Source organism: Enhydra lutris, unplaced genomic scaffold (genome assembly GCF_002288905.1).
Source record: "Enhydra lutris kenyoni isolate GAN:26980312 unplaced genomic scaffold, ASM228890v2 scaffoldscaffold8, whole genome shotgun sequence".
Taxonomy (NCBI): domain Eukaryota; kingdom Metazoa; phylum Chordata; class Mammalia; order Carnivora; family Mustelidae; genus Enhydra; species Enhydra lutris.
This window is the reverse complement of record NW_019154092.1, coordinates 8,362,451-8,381,144: the sequence shown is the minus strand read 5'-3', so window position 1 is coordinate 8,381,144 and position 18,694 is coordinate 8,362,451. Positions and strand designations below refer to the sequence as shown.

Genomic DNA, 18,694 nt, shown 5'->3' with positions numbered 1-18,694 from the left:
TCTTCCTTGTGGTTCTCTTAATAACATTTTCTTTCATTAGCTTATTTTATTACAAGAATACAGTATTTAATACATACCCCAAAGTATGTGTTATATAAACTGCTTATCTTCTGGATAAAGCTTCTGCTCAACAGTAGACTATGAGTAGTTAAGTCTGGGGGGAGTCAGAAATTGTACGTGCATTTTCACCTACATGGGAGTGGGACCAGCTAACCCCCGTGATGTTCAAGGGTCAATGGTACTTCACCAGAAGTTCATCCAGCAGAGGATAAGGCCGGCGGATGAACAGGATGTCAGATTATACCTGTGATGTTGTGGTATTGACCCCCTTGGTGCACACCATTTGCGGGGTTTGGATCAGGACGGGGCTGTATTTCCGTCAGTAGCGTGAGCACCTGCCTCAGTGCCGGGGATTTGGAAACTCTTTTGGGTTAGGGATTGAAGGCACTCGTCAGCCAGGTGTCCTTCTTGCTTTGGAGCAACCACAGGCCAAAATGAAAGCATTCCAAAGTGGGTTTGGAGCTTAGCTCTGACCAGCGCCCAGAGCCCAGCCTCCTGCTCGTTCCGAGGTAGTTGAGGGCCGCCTGTATGAAATTCTGACTCCTACGAGGCTCCCGGAACAATTCCAGAGCCATGAAGAGTCCGTTGAACACGCACGGGGGCGGATCAGGAGCAGAGAACATCGAGCGGCTGGAAGGCGTCCGGGTGGTGGAGGCGGATGGAGACTGACGCACAGTGGGGCCGCGCGGGGGCGGGACGCACGAGCGGCGGGGTCAGGGGCGGGGGTGAGCACGCTTCTCGGCTGGCGGGCAGCTGACATCCTCTTCTCTCCCACTTTCCCCAGGGCTGTGTCTGTGTCCTCCATGTCTGAGTTCCAGCGTTTGATGGACGTCTCTCCCTTCCTGCCGGAGAAGGGCCTGCCGGCTGCCAACAGCAAAGAGGACGTCACCCCGCCCCTGTCTCCGGACGACCTGAAGTACATCGAGGAGTTCAACAGCAAGAGCTGGGAGGAGAGGCCCCCGGAGCCGTGGGCAGACAGGACCGAGGGGGGGCGGGCAGGGAATGAGGCCAGCGCGGAGCCTTTCCCCGACTCCTCCTGGTACCTCACCACGAGTGTCACCATGACCACGGACACCATGACCAGCCCAGAGCACTGCCAGAAGCAGCCCCTGCGGAGCCACGTGTGCGCGGAGCAGGCGGGGGTGCGGGTGCTGCACAGCCCGCCCGCCGTCCGCAGGATGGACAACATCGTGTTGGCCGGGGGTGAGGGCAAGGGCCGGTCAGAGCCCGAGTGCCCATTTCCCACGAGCAGACCCAGGGGGGGCGCTGGAGACGCAAAGGGGGGTCCCTCAGAACACGTGCTTAGCAGGTGGCCTTGTGCCCCCTCCAGACCCCCCCGGGACTATGTGGAGGGAGGACTGCACCCCCTGGAAAGCTCCCTCTGCACCCCTCTGGGGTTCGCCTCCCCACTACACAGTCTGCAGATGTCCAAGAACATGAGTGATGACATGAAGGAGGTGGCCTTCTCCGTCAGGAACGCCATATGCTCCGGTCCCACCAAGCCTCCTGTCAAGGACATGGCCTGCCAGACCAATGGGTCCCGGACAACAGGGACACAGACCGTGCAGACCATCAACATTGGCCTGCAGACCGAAGCCCTGCGTGGCAGCACCATCACCAGCAGCCCCCATAAGTGTCTCACACCAAAGGCAGGGGGTAGTGCCACGCCCGCGTCATCTCCTTCCCGTGGCCTTAGGAGCAGGCAGGTGGCCCCCGCCATCGAGAAGGTGCAGGCCAAGTTTGAACGCACATGCTGCTCCCCCAAGTACGGGTCTCCCAAGCTGCAGAGGAAGCCCCTCCCCAAAGCTGAGCAGCCAAATAGCAGGACCTCCCTGGGGCTAGCCCCAAAGGGGTGCAGCGAGTCAGCCTGGGCCCGCTCCACCACCACAAGAGAGAGCCCCGTGCACACCGCCATCAACGATGGCCTCTCCAGCCTCTTCAACATCATCGACCACAGCCCCGTGGTGCAGGACCCCTTCCAGAAGGGGACACGGGCCGGGAGTCGGTCTCGCTCAGCAGAACCTCGGCCAGACCTGGGCCCAGGCCAGGAAACAGGCCCCAGTTCCCGAGGACGGTCCCCCAGCCCCATCGGGGCTGGCTCAGAGACGTGGAGGGAGGAAGGGGGAGAGGGCACGCCCTTGAGGCAGGACTTATCCGCTCCCCCTGGTTACACACTCGCTGAGAACGTAGCCCGGATCCTCAACAAGAAGCTGTTGGAGCATGCCTTAAAGGAGGAGAGGAGGCACGCCCCCCACGGGCCCCCAAGTCTTAATAGTGACAACCACATGGGAGAAAGAGTCAAAGCTGAACCAGGGTCCATCGAGGTAATAAGGCTGAGTATTCCAACCCTCACCCCACCAGCTCTTCTGTTTAAATGCTCAGAAAAGATGTGTAAACCTGGGGTTTTGTTAGGTCATCTGATTTCAAGAATCCTTATCCGTAATGGGTTCTTGTGAGCTGGAAGATGCAGGAGTTATGGGAGAATTGGATAGGCAGAAACACAAGCCCTGGCTTACTCCTAAAGAAAAGTCCATGTTCTTGTCCTCAGTGATCTTTTCTTGAAGATGTAGCTCAGGGTTTGACTTAGGTTCTCTGGTCTAGGTGATTGATGCTCGTCTATCTGGGCCTTTCACTTGGGGTTATAATTTGTCCTCTTTCTGTGTGAATTTGTGTCCTAGAAATGTGCATGTGTGTGAGGTGTGTTGGAGTCACATCAGGGCTGTCTGAGTGCTCCAGATCTTTATCCGGGACAACACAAGAGGTGTACCAGAGAGGCTGATAACGTGGAACATCCCAGGAGGTCTGGACTCCAGTGCTGGCTTCAGTACAGAATAGCAGTCCTCTGTCTCCCTGGCCATAAAACTGGGTGAGGCAGATGGATAAGATCAAAAATCCTGCCTTCCTACTATGTGATGATTACTGTTATCCCCCTTATGTCTTTCATATGACCATCACACCATATACGACCACCCATCCCAGCACTTATGATTATTATGCAATTATTATTACATTCCCCTTAACATTATTCACCGATGGGCTGGCCTTGAATTTTGATCTCACGTGTTTCTTCGCGCAGTATGTCCACACCACACCATTTTAAGAACAGTCCGCATTTCCACTTCAAGAGTGAGTGAAACAAAACAAAGGCTGACGGTTTTCCTGGGACCGGACGCGTAGGGGCTGCGGGCCTGGTGTGGTGGGGCGGCGCACGGTCCCCGCTTCCATCAGACACTGTTGGGTTGGGGATCCCGCGTGCAGACTGGAGGGTGAGGCCCGCTCACCACTAGCCCAGATGGACAGACTCCAGCCCCGTGGAGTCCAGATACCCATCACCATTCTCCAGGCAGCTCCTGGAGATGGCAAGGGTCAGAGAAGAGAGACATACTCCCCGGGCTGTGGCCCTGCTCTCCCGCCATGGCCCAGGCAGCCCTGGCTTCCCAAGTTGGGAGACGAGGCAGGCGTGTTTCCACATTTTCCTAGTGCGGGGCAGGGTGAGGGGTGGTGCGGAATCGGTGGCTCCCAGTGGAACCCACCCAGGAACAGTCAACTCAAAATGTAGAGTTTAAACCATGTGGCATTGCCAGTGGCCTACAGAAATGGCAGTGGCCATTTCTTTCAACATAATGATAGTATACTGGCCACGTTTGGAACATAGGTGTCTTTGTGATAAAGCTGCTTAGTACGCTGAGAAGAACAAATACCATGGTTGAGTGTTCTCCGGCGACAAATGGTGTCTTCTGTGGGCTTCTGTTACCCCATCCCTCCAGGGGCCTGAGGTCAGTGACTTTCCTACCACAAAGGGCTTATTTAGGTGGATACCCTAACCTTCTTAAGGCTCTGGAAGAATCCAGTGAAATGAGGGCTCGGTCCCAAAACATTACCTGGCTGTGCCTGCAGTTAATTCCATTAATATTAGAAACTAAAGAGAAATTAATGTTTAGGAACCAAAAAGGGCTCTGAGTTACAGTGACCACTCCAGGCAATCTGTGATAGTAGAAAGACAACCACTTCATGTAAATCACAACCTCGAGGCATGAAAATGGTTTTATCAGGACTGAACTGTGCCTATTCCCCTACCAGTCAGGGCCTCTGTAGAATGTCTGTTTTAGATTTTCTTCTCACTGGGTGTGCTTGCTACCAAAGAGATGATTGGCCAAGCTCGGGGATTCAGAACCTGCGCAGAGTGCCCAGTGACAGAGATTAGATGTTGTGGACTCTCTTTTCCTTTTCTGTTGGAATTTTGCTGGCTCTCGATTCCACTGGAGTTCCTCCTTGTCTAAACTGACTTCCTGTATTAGGCCCATTGGAAACCCTTTCCCATCACTCCATAAATTATGTAGTAAGTAGTTCTGGGTTTTCATTCCAGAATCACCAGGACTAATGCTGATTATCCAGCCTGCCCCGAGCGCCCGGCTGCGGGCCCTTCCCTGAACACGTGCTCGGATGCCCGATCAGGGGACCTCCCTGGCGGGGGTGGGGCACAACGGGAAATCTCCCTTGTCTTTTCTTGCTCCCCCGGCCCCCATGGTTATATTTATCCTCTTTTTCTCTTGAAGCTGTAGTACCAGCTCTGCCCTGCAGAGAAGCTAAGAGGAGAGTTGTGGTGTGAAAGAAGAGAATAATCTGGAAATGCAGTGCTATTCTTCCCTCCTGTGTCTAGTGGACAGTGTGAAGGGAACTTCTCAGTGAGAGCAGTGGCCACGTGATCGTTGCAACTAAAACAGACCATTTAATCCTCTGTTTCAAATACAGTAGTCATGTGGCTTCTATCCCTATGTGTGCCAAAGGGTTTCTGAAAAGTGAAACGCCAAAGGGCAAATCAGGGAGGAACAGAAAGCAGAAGGGAGAGGTCTGTTGCTGTTCTGTCGTGAGGGTCCCTCTGTGCGCTGGACCACCCGGACCCAGGCAGAGAGAGGCCTGCGTACCTGCGCGTGCACCTGCCCGCTTCTGTGGGCCTCACGTCTCTCCTGATAGCTGTCCCTGGAGCTGCCACCAGACTTGTTGACTTTAAACCTTTACTGTTCTTCTTTTTTTAAAAACTACTTTCCAACCTACTTGCTTTTCTTTTCTTTCTCTGTCTGTTCTGTCCAGAACCAAACTGTCTTACTAACTGCCCCCTGGGGACTCTAGCCCTGCCTGCCTCACGCCGTAAGTGCTTTCTACCTTCTTCGCACACCGTCTGGAAAGGTCCTCTGTGTAATTCGGGGTTGGTATCTGACACTCAGAAATGAGGCTGAATCATGCCAGGTGGATCTGCCCTGTCCAGAGAGACCGCCGCCAGCCTGCCCTGGCCTGGAGTCCATCTTCAGGAGCCAGTCGGCAGGCGTAGACATCCCCAGTTGCTCCCTGGAGTAGCGAGTGCTCACTGTGAAGAAATTCTGCTAACGTTTCCGCTCTCTGCTTTCAGAGGGGCAAAGGGATATTGGCCGGAAGAGGGGACTGTGTCGGGCACAGAGGGCTGGCCTGTGGGGGTCTGTGAGCCCAGCGTTTTCCCAGTCGGCCTGTACCTGCTCGCTGGTATTCTAAGGCACATACACACCGCCAGATGCTCTAATGAGCTGTGACCATAATGCGATGAGGCTTTTCTCTCTTTCAACAACCACACCAGAAGGAATAAATCCAAATGTATCTTGTCCTTCCAGGTGATCACCATAGGTGACCTAGTAAGCACTCATTAAATATTTGTTGGGATGAATCAACAACAAAACCATCCCTTGTTCCAAAAAATAGCCTCACGATTGTCATCTGAGCCTGAATTGAGGCATGGGAAAAAATCCCATCTTAGCTTTGATCAAGAATTGGTCACCCACCCACCTCACCCATAGGTCTTAACTCAAGAGTGCTAAATACAAAAATGCGGTTGGCTCTCAAAGATGAAGGAGGTGCTCCCAAGATAAAATGGCCACACAGCCCTATGCAGTAGCCTCTCAGGGAAGGACAAGATCATTTGCTTGTCTATGCTGGTGTGTTACTAAAGAGAAAGTTCATGCTTGAACCCATGGTCCCCTACTTCTTATTAGGGGTTCACACGGTCTAATCAAAAAGCCCGTTCTGGTCCAGCATTGACCAGGTGGAAAAGGGCTGTTGTGGAGTCAGGGAAAAAAAAAACTGTGGTAGTAGCCATCCCCATTTTCAACATACCTGCCACACATGTAACACACATCACACACTCCTACACAGCACATGCAGCACACGACACACCAGATGACACAAAGCACACACATGCCACATGCCCTCAGACACGGCACATACAACGCAGCACTCATACCCAACATGATCCCACACATACACTACACAACACACACAAAATATAAACAGAACACAACATGCAAATCTTAATACCAGGAGCAGAGACAGAAAAAGACAAAGCAGTGGCAGGTTTCCCAAGCCACGCAACACCGGCACATGTGCACCCGCGGGCTGAGGTGAGGGGAGGACAGCTCCCCCACTTTGAACCCCCTCAATGTGCATCTCAGCTATTTCAGGCTGGGCTTCGTGGGCGAGGTCTTCCTGGTTGTCATGGTTCCCATCAGCCGAGTGCTTTGCTAATCCAGGCTTCCCCATCCTCTGCTAGGACGCAGAGTCACAAAGAGGCAGGAGATGTTTAAGAGTCATCTCCAGTGTTAAAGCCGTTTTCCACTGGGCCCACGGGGGAGGCGGGAACCACCTCACTCCATCACTCTTCCAGAAGGACCATGCCGTACTCCGCCTTCCACCCTCCCTCCTCCTCCCATTGCTCATCGACATAGCTCACTGTCTCTTCTCTGCTGTCACTCCCTGCTCCGCAGACCAAACCGTCCTCATCCTGGCCTCTGCACTTGCTTGTCCCATCTCTGTTGGTCTTCTGCCACCCTTCCTGACAGGCTCTGAGCGCCTGTGCTCTCTGTCATTCTTCATCACAATGGCTTACCATCTCAGCTTTTTCTCTTTTGAGTGTCACTTGGGGTGGGGGTGGGTTCTGCCCCCCCCCCCGGGAACTCACCGTTTCCTCATGCCCCCACCGCTCTCTTCTGGGCACCGGCATGCTCCCAAGTGTGGGCATCCTTGCTTCCTGTCCTGCAGACTAAGTAGCTCGACACTCGTTAACACTAGGAAAGGAGCGCGGGCCCCTGAGAAGTCCGACAAGTGGTTGGCCCTCTGGTTGAGTGTGTTGTGCACGATCTGTTCTCCGAGGGCGTAGGATCCCTGTGACAAGCGCAAGCACACTATGATTTCCACTTTTTTAAAATGCTGCAGCAAGGAAGAATCATTAAAGAAAATCAGAACGAAGTTAAAATTTCTGCCTGCAGCATTTTTTTTTTCCATGCCGTGGGAGTTTGTTTAACCCACTGCCAGTCAACTTAGAATAAGCAGTAGCAGAGTTCGTTTTAAGGTGAGTCTTGTTGCTAATGCAGCTGGATAAATCATGGGTCTCTTCATGGGCCTCCCAACAGACCAAAGCGTAGGGAGGCTGGCCTGTTAGGGCCAGGTCACTATGGCTATTAGATCATTCAGGAAGACCAAAAGGATGCGGTCAACTGGGTTAGGATGTGACCAGGTGACCGGTGGCTCTCCCACCTCCATAGGCTCCAGCCCAATCTGGAAGACGCTATGTAAAAACCCATCTCATTGCATTGCCATGTTTTGATCATACTTTGCTATCTTCTCATTACTATGTCACTGATCATCTGTGCTGAATTTTTCACTTAACACTTTAAGTTATTCTCCTGGAGCAAAATATGAATTAACATTCTGAAGTTGCCCCTGACCCATTGCATTGAACTTGAGTCTGTTGAGAAGTGTGTTTGAGGAGAGTCTCACCCCATGCTCCCCCGCCCCAATCCAGAGGACCTGTCGGTGTGAGTAACCCTGTCTTTCTCTTTCTCGGCTTTGAAGGAACTACCTTGTTCCGCACTAGCTCCATCCCTAGAACCCTGCTTCTCCAGGCCCGAGAGACCAGCAAACCGTCGCCCTCCGTCCCGTTGGGCCTCACATTCCCCCACTGCCTCACCGGCTCAGTCACCCGGAGACCCAGCCTCATTGGAGGAGCTCGGCGACGAGGAGCCACCCGGGGAGAAGACACACCTGTGACGAGTGCAAGTTTGCATGGATTATCAGGGAATAATTCCCTGTAATTTGCATAACCACACTGTCGTCATCAACCAAGCTCCGCCCACAAGGAGAGATCTAGCTTTCCCAAGGTCAAAGAATGTTTTTAAAAAACACACAGCTGCTGAATGTCCAACCTGTGAACCTGAGATGTTTCCAGAACGAAACCGTAAACGTGCCTGTAATAACTTAATTTTTTTCATAGCTCAGAAAACTATTTTTGTCTCCATCTTTTTTACACACAGTATATTAAACAAAAAAAAGCTAGATAAGATATAAATAAATTTAAACAATAAAAGTTTTAAAGATGTACATTTTAAGAGATTCTGAACACCCTTGCTCTCGATACTGGCTGCCTCTCTGTTAAATTTGCACTGTTACACTTTGGTTTGGTTAAATCCACGTTGAATTAGGGTGTGTTAAGTTAATTTTATTTTGTCAGTGTTTTGGGTTTTTAAGAATTCTTGAAATGCTTCAGACTGTCTGATTCAGTGAACTTTTTGTAGTGAAAAAGCCATGAAGCCAGTCGACAAGACCGACATCCTCTCTATGTGAGGGGATACATGTCCGCATTCTTGAAAAGGTACAGAGTCCTCAGCCGGGCTTACCAAATTCGCTGTATAATCCACGTACTCTACTCAACTTGCACGTCTTTGGGTTTGAAGCGCTGGGGTGCCTGTACATACTGCTGCTGTGGTCTTGCCATCGCCTAAGTGTGAGTCACCTGTCCCACCGTAATACATTGTGAATCCCTCGTACTGTAGTTTTATCGTTGTCCTCTTGCACTGAGATACAACAGCAATGGCATTTTTAAATTATTGTTAACGATGAACTGGCAATATGCAGTGTTTACTCAAAGTTTTCTTGTTTAAGGAAAAGCACTACAAAAAGTCAGGAGGGTACCACACTGAATCAAAGGATGGTGCCTCAGAGTCTGTATGAGACAATGATGAAGTAGAAATAAAGCCTTTACAAGATGGCGGCCTGTGCTGGGACCTCATGTTTCACATGCCCTGCACCCTCTCCTAAGGGCTCAAGTGACAGTTTTCCATAGCCAGGGGAATGAGGGAGAGGGGAGGTCCTGACACACCTCACTGGGGCACACTGTGAGCGTGTGGTGCCCCGCAGCTTCCCTGTTCTCTGGAAGAGCGTCCTGGGGTAGATGAAAAGGCAACTTCATTCTGACTGAAAACATGGCGGGCGTGGAGGTATGAGGAAACTCATACCCAAAGTCCAAATGTGCCCGGCCTTTCTCCCTCTCCCCTCCTTGGGAAAACTGGAGTGGCCAGTCACCAGGAGGGTGCCTCATCCCTGATGTCTCCGGCCTGTCAGTGGGTGACAGAGTAGGGGTTTATAAAGAGGTGATGCTGCCAAACAGAGCATAAGAACTGCTTCAGGCCGAATGTCCTTCTCTAGACTCGCTGACAGAATAAGCTCTATTCCCAGCATTCCCACAGTTCCACCTTTAAATATTTTCCCCCAAAATGGAAAATGCCAACTATCGGTGAGGACATGGAGATACTGGAACTCTGGGGCACTCCTGGAGCAGCCACTGTGGAGAACAGCATGACCGGCCCTGAAGGGAAACCGAATCATCTGTGCTCCAGCATCTGTGGTCGTAGACCCAGAAGAATTGAAAGCTGGGACTTGAACAGCTCTCAGCACACTGATGTTCACGGCAGCGTGATCCACAGAGCCAACCGGCGGAAACAACCTGTCCATCAGCGAGCAAATAAACGAGCTGTGGTCTGTCCATGCGCTGGAATGCTGTTCAGCCTTAGAAAGCCGGGAGATTCCGGCCCGTATGTGCTGCCTATCACGTGCACGAGTCTTGAGGACGTCATGTTAAGTGAAATGGGCCAGTCACAAAAATAACAGTGTATGGTTCCAATTCTATGAAGTACCTAGAGTAATCAAATGTATAGATACAAAAAGGAGAATAATGGTCACCGGGTTACAAGGGAAGAGGAAAGAACAGGGAGTAATTGTTGAATGAGTACAGTTTCTTTTCAGGATGGGCAAGTTCTAGAAACAGATGGTGGTGATGGTGTCCCACAGCACGACTGTACTTCATACCACTGAACTCTACCCTTAAATTGACTAAAATGGTGAATGCTGATGTATATTTTACCACAGTAACAATTTTTAATGCAAAAAATACTCCTCCTAACAAGTCAACAAACTTTACTTCTGTGCCTACCCTGTGCCCATAGTAAATGCTGGAAGGTGCATTAGTGTTTCTCCAGTTGGAAGCAGCCGGCTGGCAGGAAGAAGGGGAGTCATTGGCACTCATAGCTGGAAAAGTGCCAGAAGTGCCATCACAGAGCTGAGCCTCCAACAGTGCCCTCAGGACCCTGGTCTCAAGAGTCAGCTACAGTGGCCCCCAACAGCTCCTCTTTGTTGCTCAACTCCTAGAGAAAGAAGATATCTTATGGGTGGCACCAGCCAAAGCCCCAGGAGTCCTAAATCTCACGGGTTTCCTGTAACTCACACATCGCTCCCTGAGCCAACTGCTGACACATTTGCCCAGCAGAGGACCACCAGGGGGCTGGCAGGATAGAGGCGAAGGTGTCTGGCAGGCAGTGAAGGCGGTGTGTGACGGCGGGGCACCCCAGAGTTAACAAGGAGAGGTCTGGTCATCAGAGAGAGAAGGTACTGTCTGGTTGGAGGAGATAAGATTCCCAAGCACTAAAGCAAAATGTAGAAATGCTGTGGTATAAATCCCAAGGACACTAGGGCTTGAGTTGGACCTCGAGGAAGAACAGGATTTCAGTGTGGAGACAGGGAGGGGTTGTTGGGTTGGGAGACCAGGAGGAGCAGAGTGTGAGGTGGTGGCAGTAAGTACATCAGACGGGAGCAGTGACAGGCTCACGGGGCTGGAAGAAGACCCTGGGGTGAGCAGAACCACCCCACGAAGTGCCAGTACCTTGAAAGCCAGTTTGGAACGTCTCCAACCATCCAATTTTCTTTCTTTCTTTTTTTTTTTTTTTTTTAAGATTTTATTTATTTATTTGACACACAGAGATTGCAAGTAGACAGAGAGGTAGGCAGAGAGAGAGAGGGGGGAAGCAGGCTCCCCGCCAAACAGAAAGCCCGACTCGGGGCCCGATCCCAGGACCCTGGGATCATGACCTGAGCTGAAGGCAAAGGCTTTAACTTCCTGAGCCACCCAGGTGCCCCTCCATCCAATTTTCTAATAGCTGGGCATAGGTATTCTTGAGTCTGTTTGTTGTGGAACTACTCCAACACCTGCAAAAGCAAGACTGTAAGTCGGATGGAATCATGTTCTAGACTTCTGTCCAAATGAACGCCTTAGGCAGCTAAGTGGATAATCCTGGGCTCTGAAGGGGAGCAGGTGCACCAGGGCCTGGCCTGCAGGGAGTGTCTGTTAATGTCTTCAGGAGCTGTCCTCAATGTGCCACTTGCTTTTATGTCCTGAAGAAAGAGGCAGAAGCAAATTTCTGGAGCCCAGCTAGTACCCTTCACACATGGGGCGTGCCCTGCCCACTGGTTCAGGACCAGCACCAGCAGCCCAGAGACAGTTCTCATCAAACTGTACTCAATCTGGTTTTTTTTCTTTTTCAATATCTGTGCACTCCATGATTTTAATTTTTATTTAGTACATTTGTGTTTCAGTCTCTCTCTTTTTTTAAGATTTTATTTATTTATTTGAGGGAAAGAGCACAAGTAGGGGGAGAGAGAGAAGCAGACTCCCCACTGAGCAGGGAGCCTCATGCGGGGACCCCATCCCAGGACCCCGGGATCATGACCTGACCTGAAGGCAGACACTTAACTGAGCCACCCAGGTACTCCTCATCCTCTTTTAAAATTAAACTTGCCAGAATTAAGCATATTTCTTTCATTCAAAAAGTAAACGAGAAGTACAACTATTATTTTCTATTTTCTAACTCACTGATCTTTTTAAATTATAAAATACACATAACATAAAATTTACCATTTTAACCACTTTAAAGTGTACAATTCAGTGGCCTTTAGAGCATTCACAATGTTGTGCAGCAATCCGCAGTGTCTAAACCCAGAACGTTGTTCAGTCCTACCCCTCCTCCCCAACACCCCTCCCCCGACACACACCCCTCCTACCCTCCCCCACCACTCTTAGGGTCGCAAGTGGGCATTTGGCAGTCAGTCACCCCAGCCCTTGGCACCCATGAATCTGTTTTCAGTCTCTGTGGATTTGCCTATTCAGGATATTGCACATAAATGGAATCACACAATATGTGGCCCTTTTTGCCTGGCTTCTTTCACTTAGCATAGTCTTTTCGAGGCTCAGCCATACTGTAGCATGCATGCGTCAGAGCTTCGGTTTTTTAATTTTTTTAAAGATTTATTTATTTATTTGATGGAGAGAATAAATAAATAAAATCTTATTTATTTGATGGAGAGAAAGATCACAAGTAGAGAGGCAGGCAGAGAGAGAGGGGAAAGCAGGCTCCCTGCTGAGCAGAGAGCCGGATGTGGGGCTCCATCCCAGGACCCTGAGACCATGACCTGAGCCGAAGGGAGAGGCTTAACCCACTGAGACACCTAGGCGCCCCATCATTCCTTTTAGAGTTGGACGCTATTTCATTGTATGGATGCCCTTACATGTTGTTTGTTTATTCATCAGTTGATGGTAACGTGTCTATTTTTAAACCAAAAGGACATGCTTTGGTTATTTTAATCAACCTTCTGCATTCCCCAGTTGCCAAAAAGGAGGGAATTCATGAATAATTAAGACCCTTATCAGTGAACTTACAGCACTGAGGCACTTCGGAGTCTTTAACTTTTAGGCATAGTTGTTTTCATGAGGCCCCCAGTATGTCTTCTGCTCAGGTTGCTTGTCTTTGGTTTGCATTTAGTCCTTTGCATATCTTTCTTTGAATTAAGTGTGCCCTGGAAACCGGTATAGCAAGAAATCAGGCTGAGTCATGAGCAAGCTGGCTGTTTGAACGGATCTGATGACACCGGGTCTTTAATACACCCTGGGTCACTAGAATCAGTGTGGCACCTCGAGTGGAAAAATCTGGATTTGAATTTTGGTTTGAACACTTCCAGTAGTGAGACCTTGGGCCATCTCTTGAAGATTCATTTGAAAAACAGCAACAATAATGTCTACTTCCCAGGTGTGTAAGGATCCAGGTTTATTATGTGCAAGATACTCTGCTAGGGGTTGCGAACACCAAACTTGAACGGAAAACGCAAGCTCCTGCTTTTGCAGAGCTTCTGTTGTAGTGGCGAGAACCCCGGGCACACAGGTGGGAGTGCGGTGGAGAGGTCCTGAAAGGCTCCCCTGGGGAGCTGCCGTTTGAGCCGAGGCCTGAGCAAGGAGCAGCCGTGGAGCTGTGGGCAGGCAGAGAGACTAGCAGGTGCAAGGCGGGGAGGAGGAGTGCGCATGCGCCCGGGGTGCTCCAGGAAGCGGAATGCAGCCATGGTGGCCTGGGCGAGAGGGAGACCCCGGGGGGCTTGGGAGAGGCCACATGGCCCCCCAGGAAAGGGTTTGGATTTTCAGCTAGGTGGGCGGAGAAATCCGTTGGAAGATGGTAAAGCAGGGGGATTACTTTTTAGAAGATTTCTGTGATATAAGGATAAGAACGGGCAAGGCTGGAAGGCATCCTGGTCCAAGACATTTGTGTTGACACGTAGAAGCCACGATGGCAACTCGGACAGCTTTTCTGCTCCTGTTATTATTAGCCGTGTCACCACCAGGATCGCCACGTGCTGCTCGTCAAGAACCAGCCATTAGCATCCGCTGCTGAGGATTCCGCAGGCCCCGACTCCAAACTCCAGAATCTGCCGCCGTGGTTCGGATAAAAAGTGAAGGAAGCTCTTATTTATTCTGCGGCCTCTGAGGCCGGGCCGGCTGTCCTGCCCGCGGCCTCGCGCCCTACAGAACCAGTCTTCCCTCTTCGCTCCCATCCTTTCAGGGCCAGAAAAATCACACAGCATGGTTTGTATTCCTTTCCCGTCTGGTTGCATTTTGTTTTGTTTTTAAGGTCTGATCCTTCCCAAGGAGTTGGCACTTCTGAGCTATTCATCCTTCCGTGGGTAACTTAATAGAAGTGGCTTGTCTCTGTAGGGGGCCACTAACACTGCAGGCACCGGGGTGGTTGGGGAGGCTGGGAAGGTACTGATAGGGCCTGAACAACCTAATCTAAAAGAACGGGATGGGAATACAAAGCAAGCCAGCCGTTGTTTTTCGTAAGCCAAATCCCATCCATTAGATTGAACAAACCCACTCCATTCCAATGACAGAAGCTTCTGTAACTTCCCAGTGAGCTAATAAACTTCGGCAGGTCTCCAGGACTCCAAAGTTCATCATTCCCATGGTGATCCTGGAGCAATTCATCATTCATCAACCCACGGCCTGCATTGGCCCCCCCCTCTAAATTCACTTTTAACCGATTAAAATAAAAACAAAGTCCTGAAGATACTCTGATGAAATAGGCACACCTAAAAACAGCTTGTGGAATTGTAAATACTAAATCCCAAATTTCTGGGGCATGATTAAGCAATTATCTGTAAAACTGTTTATACTTTCTGAATCATTTCACCTAGGGGAATTTACCCCCAAGTAACCCCAATGACATCAAGGTAATTTGTATAACAGGTTTTATGACAGTACAAATTATACAGAGACATTTGAAAATAGGCTAATAAGTTAGGGCCCATCAACAGATTTGAATACTGTGCTCATTCATTTAAAAATCAGTCTTAATGACAGAGACTGGGCTAGGCCTGTGGAAATGTAAACATAAATGTTACCTGTCTGCCCCCAAGAGGCTCATGACCAGGACAAGGGCGTCCAATTTCTTTGGTTCAAATCCTGCTGCATTGCTCTCTAACCAGACACCCTCGGGAAAGTTACCTATGCCCTCTGAGCCTATTTCCTCCTATGAAAAGTAAGAATAGTAGTGATCACATAATAGGTAAGTTATGTTGATAATGCTTATTAAGCACTTAGAATAATGCCTGGCACTGTGTTTTGTTAAATGAAATGATTCTATAAATGCAACATTATCATACAATATGATAAGTCATAATAGCATATGTATATGTAGAATGAGCACATAAAAGGGATTAGTTCTGCCAGGGGTGATGGTCTAGGAGGATGGCAGGCTGACCTGTTTGGTAAGAGTCTTCAAGAATGTGGAAGGTTTCTCCAGGTGAAAATAGTGAAGGAAGGGAGAGCGTGAGAAAAACTTTAAGAGGTACTATCAAAGTTATGCATGTAATGCTCCTTTCAGATTTTCCAAGATAGATTCACAATTATTTTCAAAGACTATTGTATATTGAACTGGTAGGTTTATCTAATGCGACGCCATGCTAAATGGAAAGAAAACCAGATGGAGAAAAGCTGTTCATCCATCCCGACCTTCAGGATGCTGCCATCCATCCCGACATAGTCTTCCCAGAATAAGAACTGCCCTAGCAGGAATGCCAGTTACTCCTTCCTGAGCACACCATCCTCTATGGCATTTTGGAGAAGGAGTCACTTTTGCTCTTGTCCACTAGAAGACTCTCAGTCATGGCATTCCTCATGAAGCCAGTAACCTCATCTACTCTTTTTATCATGGGTTCATGCCTGTGGACATGCGAGTTAGACTCTGGACAGTACCAGTGTTCTCAAGGTAGTGCTAATAAAAAGGGAGGTAGATGTGCATGTGCTTGTGTTAGTCGTGAGAGTTCTTCATGAATATTCCATGTACTCCCGAGCACATAATAAAATGGCTCCTCCCACCCCCTTGGAAGTTGGGTGTGGCTGTCTCCCAATGCATTGTGAATAAAAAGCAACAGGTGTCACTTCCTGCTTAAAATTTTAAGAGCAAGTACACCACTTACCTTGTGCCTTAACAGTTATGGTAGCACGTGTTCATCCAGCTGGGCCCCCGAGGGACTGTCATATGCAAGCCCACTTTAAATATGTAGCATGAGGGGCAAAGAAGTCTTTGTTGTGTTAAGCCACTGAGATTTGGGAATTGCTTATTAAGGCAGCATGCCTTCGCCCATCCTGACTCAAATAATAGTAAAAAAAAATTGTGAATATGTGTATGAATAAGACAAAGAAATCCAAGCAGGAGATCAAATTTTCACTGCATAAGGAAATGCTAACAAAGACATAAGAGAATTTAAAGTTAAGCAAATGGTTATTATTTTTCTTATTGAATTCTTTGAATTCAGAATAAAAGAAATTTCCAGTTCTTTTAGCCAAGAGGGTAGATGAAGGCAGAACTGTGCTTATTACAGAACTAATTGACTACCTGTATGAAACAGGACCAGATGGGCCAAATATCCCAGCCATGCTCCTTCCTGCTCCTTTGCTTCTTCCTACCTTCACTCACTGTTGGAGAAGTATAGCTTGAGCTCCGCCCTTGAGCCAGCCAGTTGAGACAAAGTTGAGTAATGATTGTCCGGGGGATTACAAGTACAGGTTAGAAGAGACCTTAAGAGCATCTTGACCAAGCCCTAACCTTATCTGATGTGTTGAGTAACTGAGGTCGCAACCATTTTCTGGGGCTGCTTTCTCTGTAACTTAGCACAGCCATCTCTACTGAGCTGTGTTTGAGAATCACCCAGAGTAACTGAAGCCCTTTACCCCAACTGCATAAGTCAGACTTCTGTGCGTGTGGCCATCCGTATATTTTAGATGTCTCCCTGGTTGTTCTGTGCAGCCGGAATCGAGAACCATCAGAAGAGAATTTCTTAACCTTGTGGCTCCCAAATGTCATTGCACACTGGCATCACCCGGGGCTTTAAAAAAATAAAATAAAATAAAATAAAGCCTGTCTCTCCCAGACTTACTGATAGACTTGCTCTGGTGAGACCTGGGTGTCAGAAATTTTCAAAGAATGAAAAAAATAAATAAAAATAAATAAAAATTTAAAAAGAAAATTTTAAAGAATGAATCCCCATCAGAATTAATTCTGTTTTACAGCACACAGTTGGGCAGCCATAGGCTTAACCAAATTTAAGAGCTTCGGGTCTATTCAGTCCAACGTGGGCACAAATCCTGACTCTCCCACAGTGTGTGGCTGCGGGCATGGTCCTTACTTTCCGTGGAGTTCAGATTTCCCGTTCTGTAAAATGGAAATAACCACAGCTGCAGCCTAAGGTGGTTGTGAAGACTGAAGCAGTGGGTCAGCACTGTGTCCGGCAAAAACTGCTCAAGAAACACAAGTGAGTATTATCTCATTTCATTCTCTCACTTATTCTGTAAATGATGTCCTAACCTCATAGCTAAAGGAACTGAGGATCAGAAAAGTCGTTGGTTGCCTCAAGGTAACATGGTGATGGTTATCAAAGCCTGGATCATCCCAAGGCTTTTCCGTATAGATACTTGCAGCTGCCTCAGACACACCCCATTCCCCAGCCCGCCCGGGCTAACCACATGGGGCCAGGCCGCCATGTTGAAAGGACCCCACTATGGAGCACATTTAGGTGGTCCAGTGGACCTGGGCCCAACTCAGCTCACCTGCTTCTGCCCTGGAGCTTGGGACTAAGTCATGTCTTAAATCTCGTTGACGTCATCTCTTTTCAAGATTGTAACATAGCCTCAGTTGACCTATTTAGCCAGAATCCTTTTCTTGGTGTGATCACAAAACGTAATGGTTACTCACAACTGTTTCTTATATTAATATGGCACACTTTCCAAAGGGGTCATGGCCTGTTAAACCCTCACATCACTCCTTGCACAGAAGGATGAACTCGGGCACTCGGGACACATTATTTATATTTGCTTCATAGATTCTGGAGAAGACAAGGAAATTGCCCAAGGCATTTACTCCTACATCACAGAATGTGATCCTTTGAAGGAAAAGTATAGAACCATAGAATTAGATGGGGCCCCCAGCACCCTTGGAGATGACCCACAGGTTTACTTTGTTTACTTTAAAATATGTGTTTACTTAAAAATATGCGTTTACTTAAAATATGTGTTCATCACCCCTGCTGTGTGAGCAAAACCGTGACATTGGTGGGGGCAGCACCAGGGCTGGCTGGGGCAGGCGTGGGAGGGGGAGACAGAGTTGTTTAGCCCATCTCCTCTCATCTCTATTATCCCCTCGCCACTTTATTTAGATAGGAACAATTGACTTCTCACTCCTATGGGGCATGAAGAGAGTTTCAAGAATTTTCCCAGTCCCCATTCAACCAGAATAAAGCCCAAAGTCTCTCCTCTCCAGGAATTCTGGAGCAGCTGCAGCTTGGCTAAGATGGGATTTATCCCTATGGACTCTCGAGCTGCAGGGTTGTAGGGTCACTTGTGCTGGCAATTTTGATGCCCTGAGAAAGCAGAGAGGATTTCTGGGTATGAAAAGCCACCCTTCTCTCGGCTGCAAGGGGATCTCTCCAATCACTTGTTGCCTTGTTGGCTACACCTCAGTGAAGGAGGTCATTTCCAGGCCATACTGGTTAAAGCAAAACCCCAAAATAACAAAGCAGGAACATCTTCCCCCTGAGAACACTGTGTCCTCAAAGGTCAAGTTCAAATTGAATTGAATTCTCAGAGACACTCAAGATCTTGTCTAAATTTACCCTGACCCACTTAGGG

General features: G+C 48.9%; 1 protein-coding gene across 1 annotated transcript in view; it reads left to right on the top strand.

Annotated features, from left to right (window-relative positions):
- LOC111142525 (microtubule crosslinking factor 1) overlaps positions 1–5,190 on the top strand; it is a 108,718-nt gene extending 103,528 nt beyond the window's left edge. The window contains exons 13-14 of the mRNA XM_022495772.1: positions 845–2,384; positions 5,152–5,190. Coding sequence (XP_022351480.1) covers positions 845–2,384; positions 5,152–5,190 — 1,579 coding nt within the window. The remainder of the gene's footprint in view (positions 1–844; positions 2,385–5,151) is intronic.
- The last annotated feature ends 13,504 nt before the right edge of the window (positions 5,191–18,694 follow it).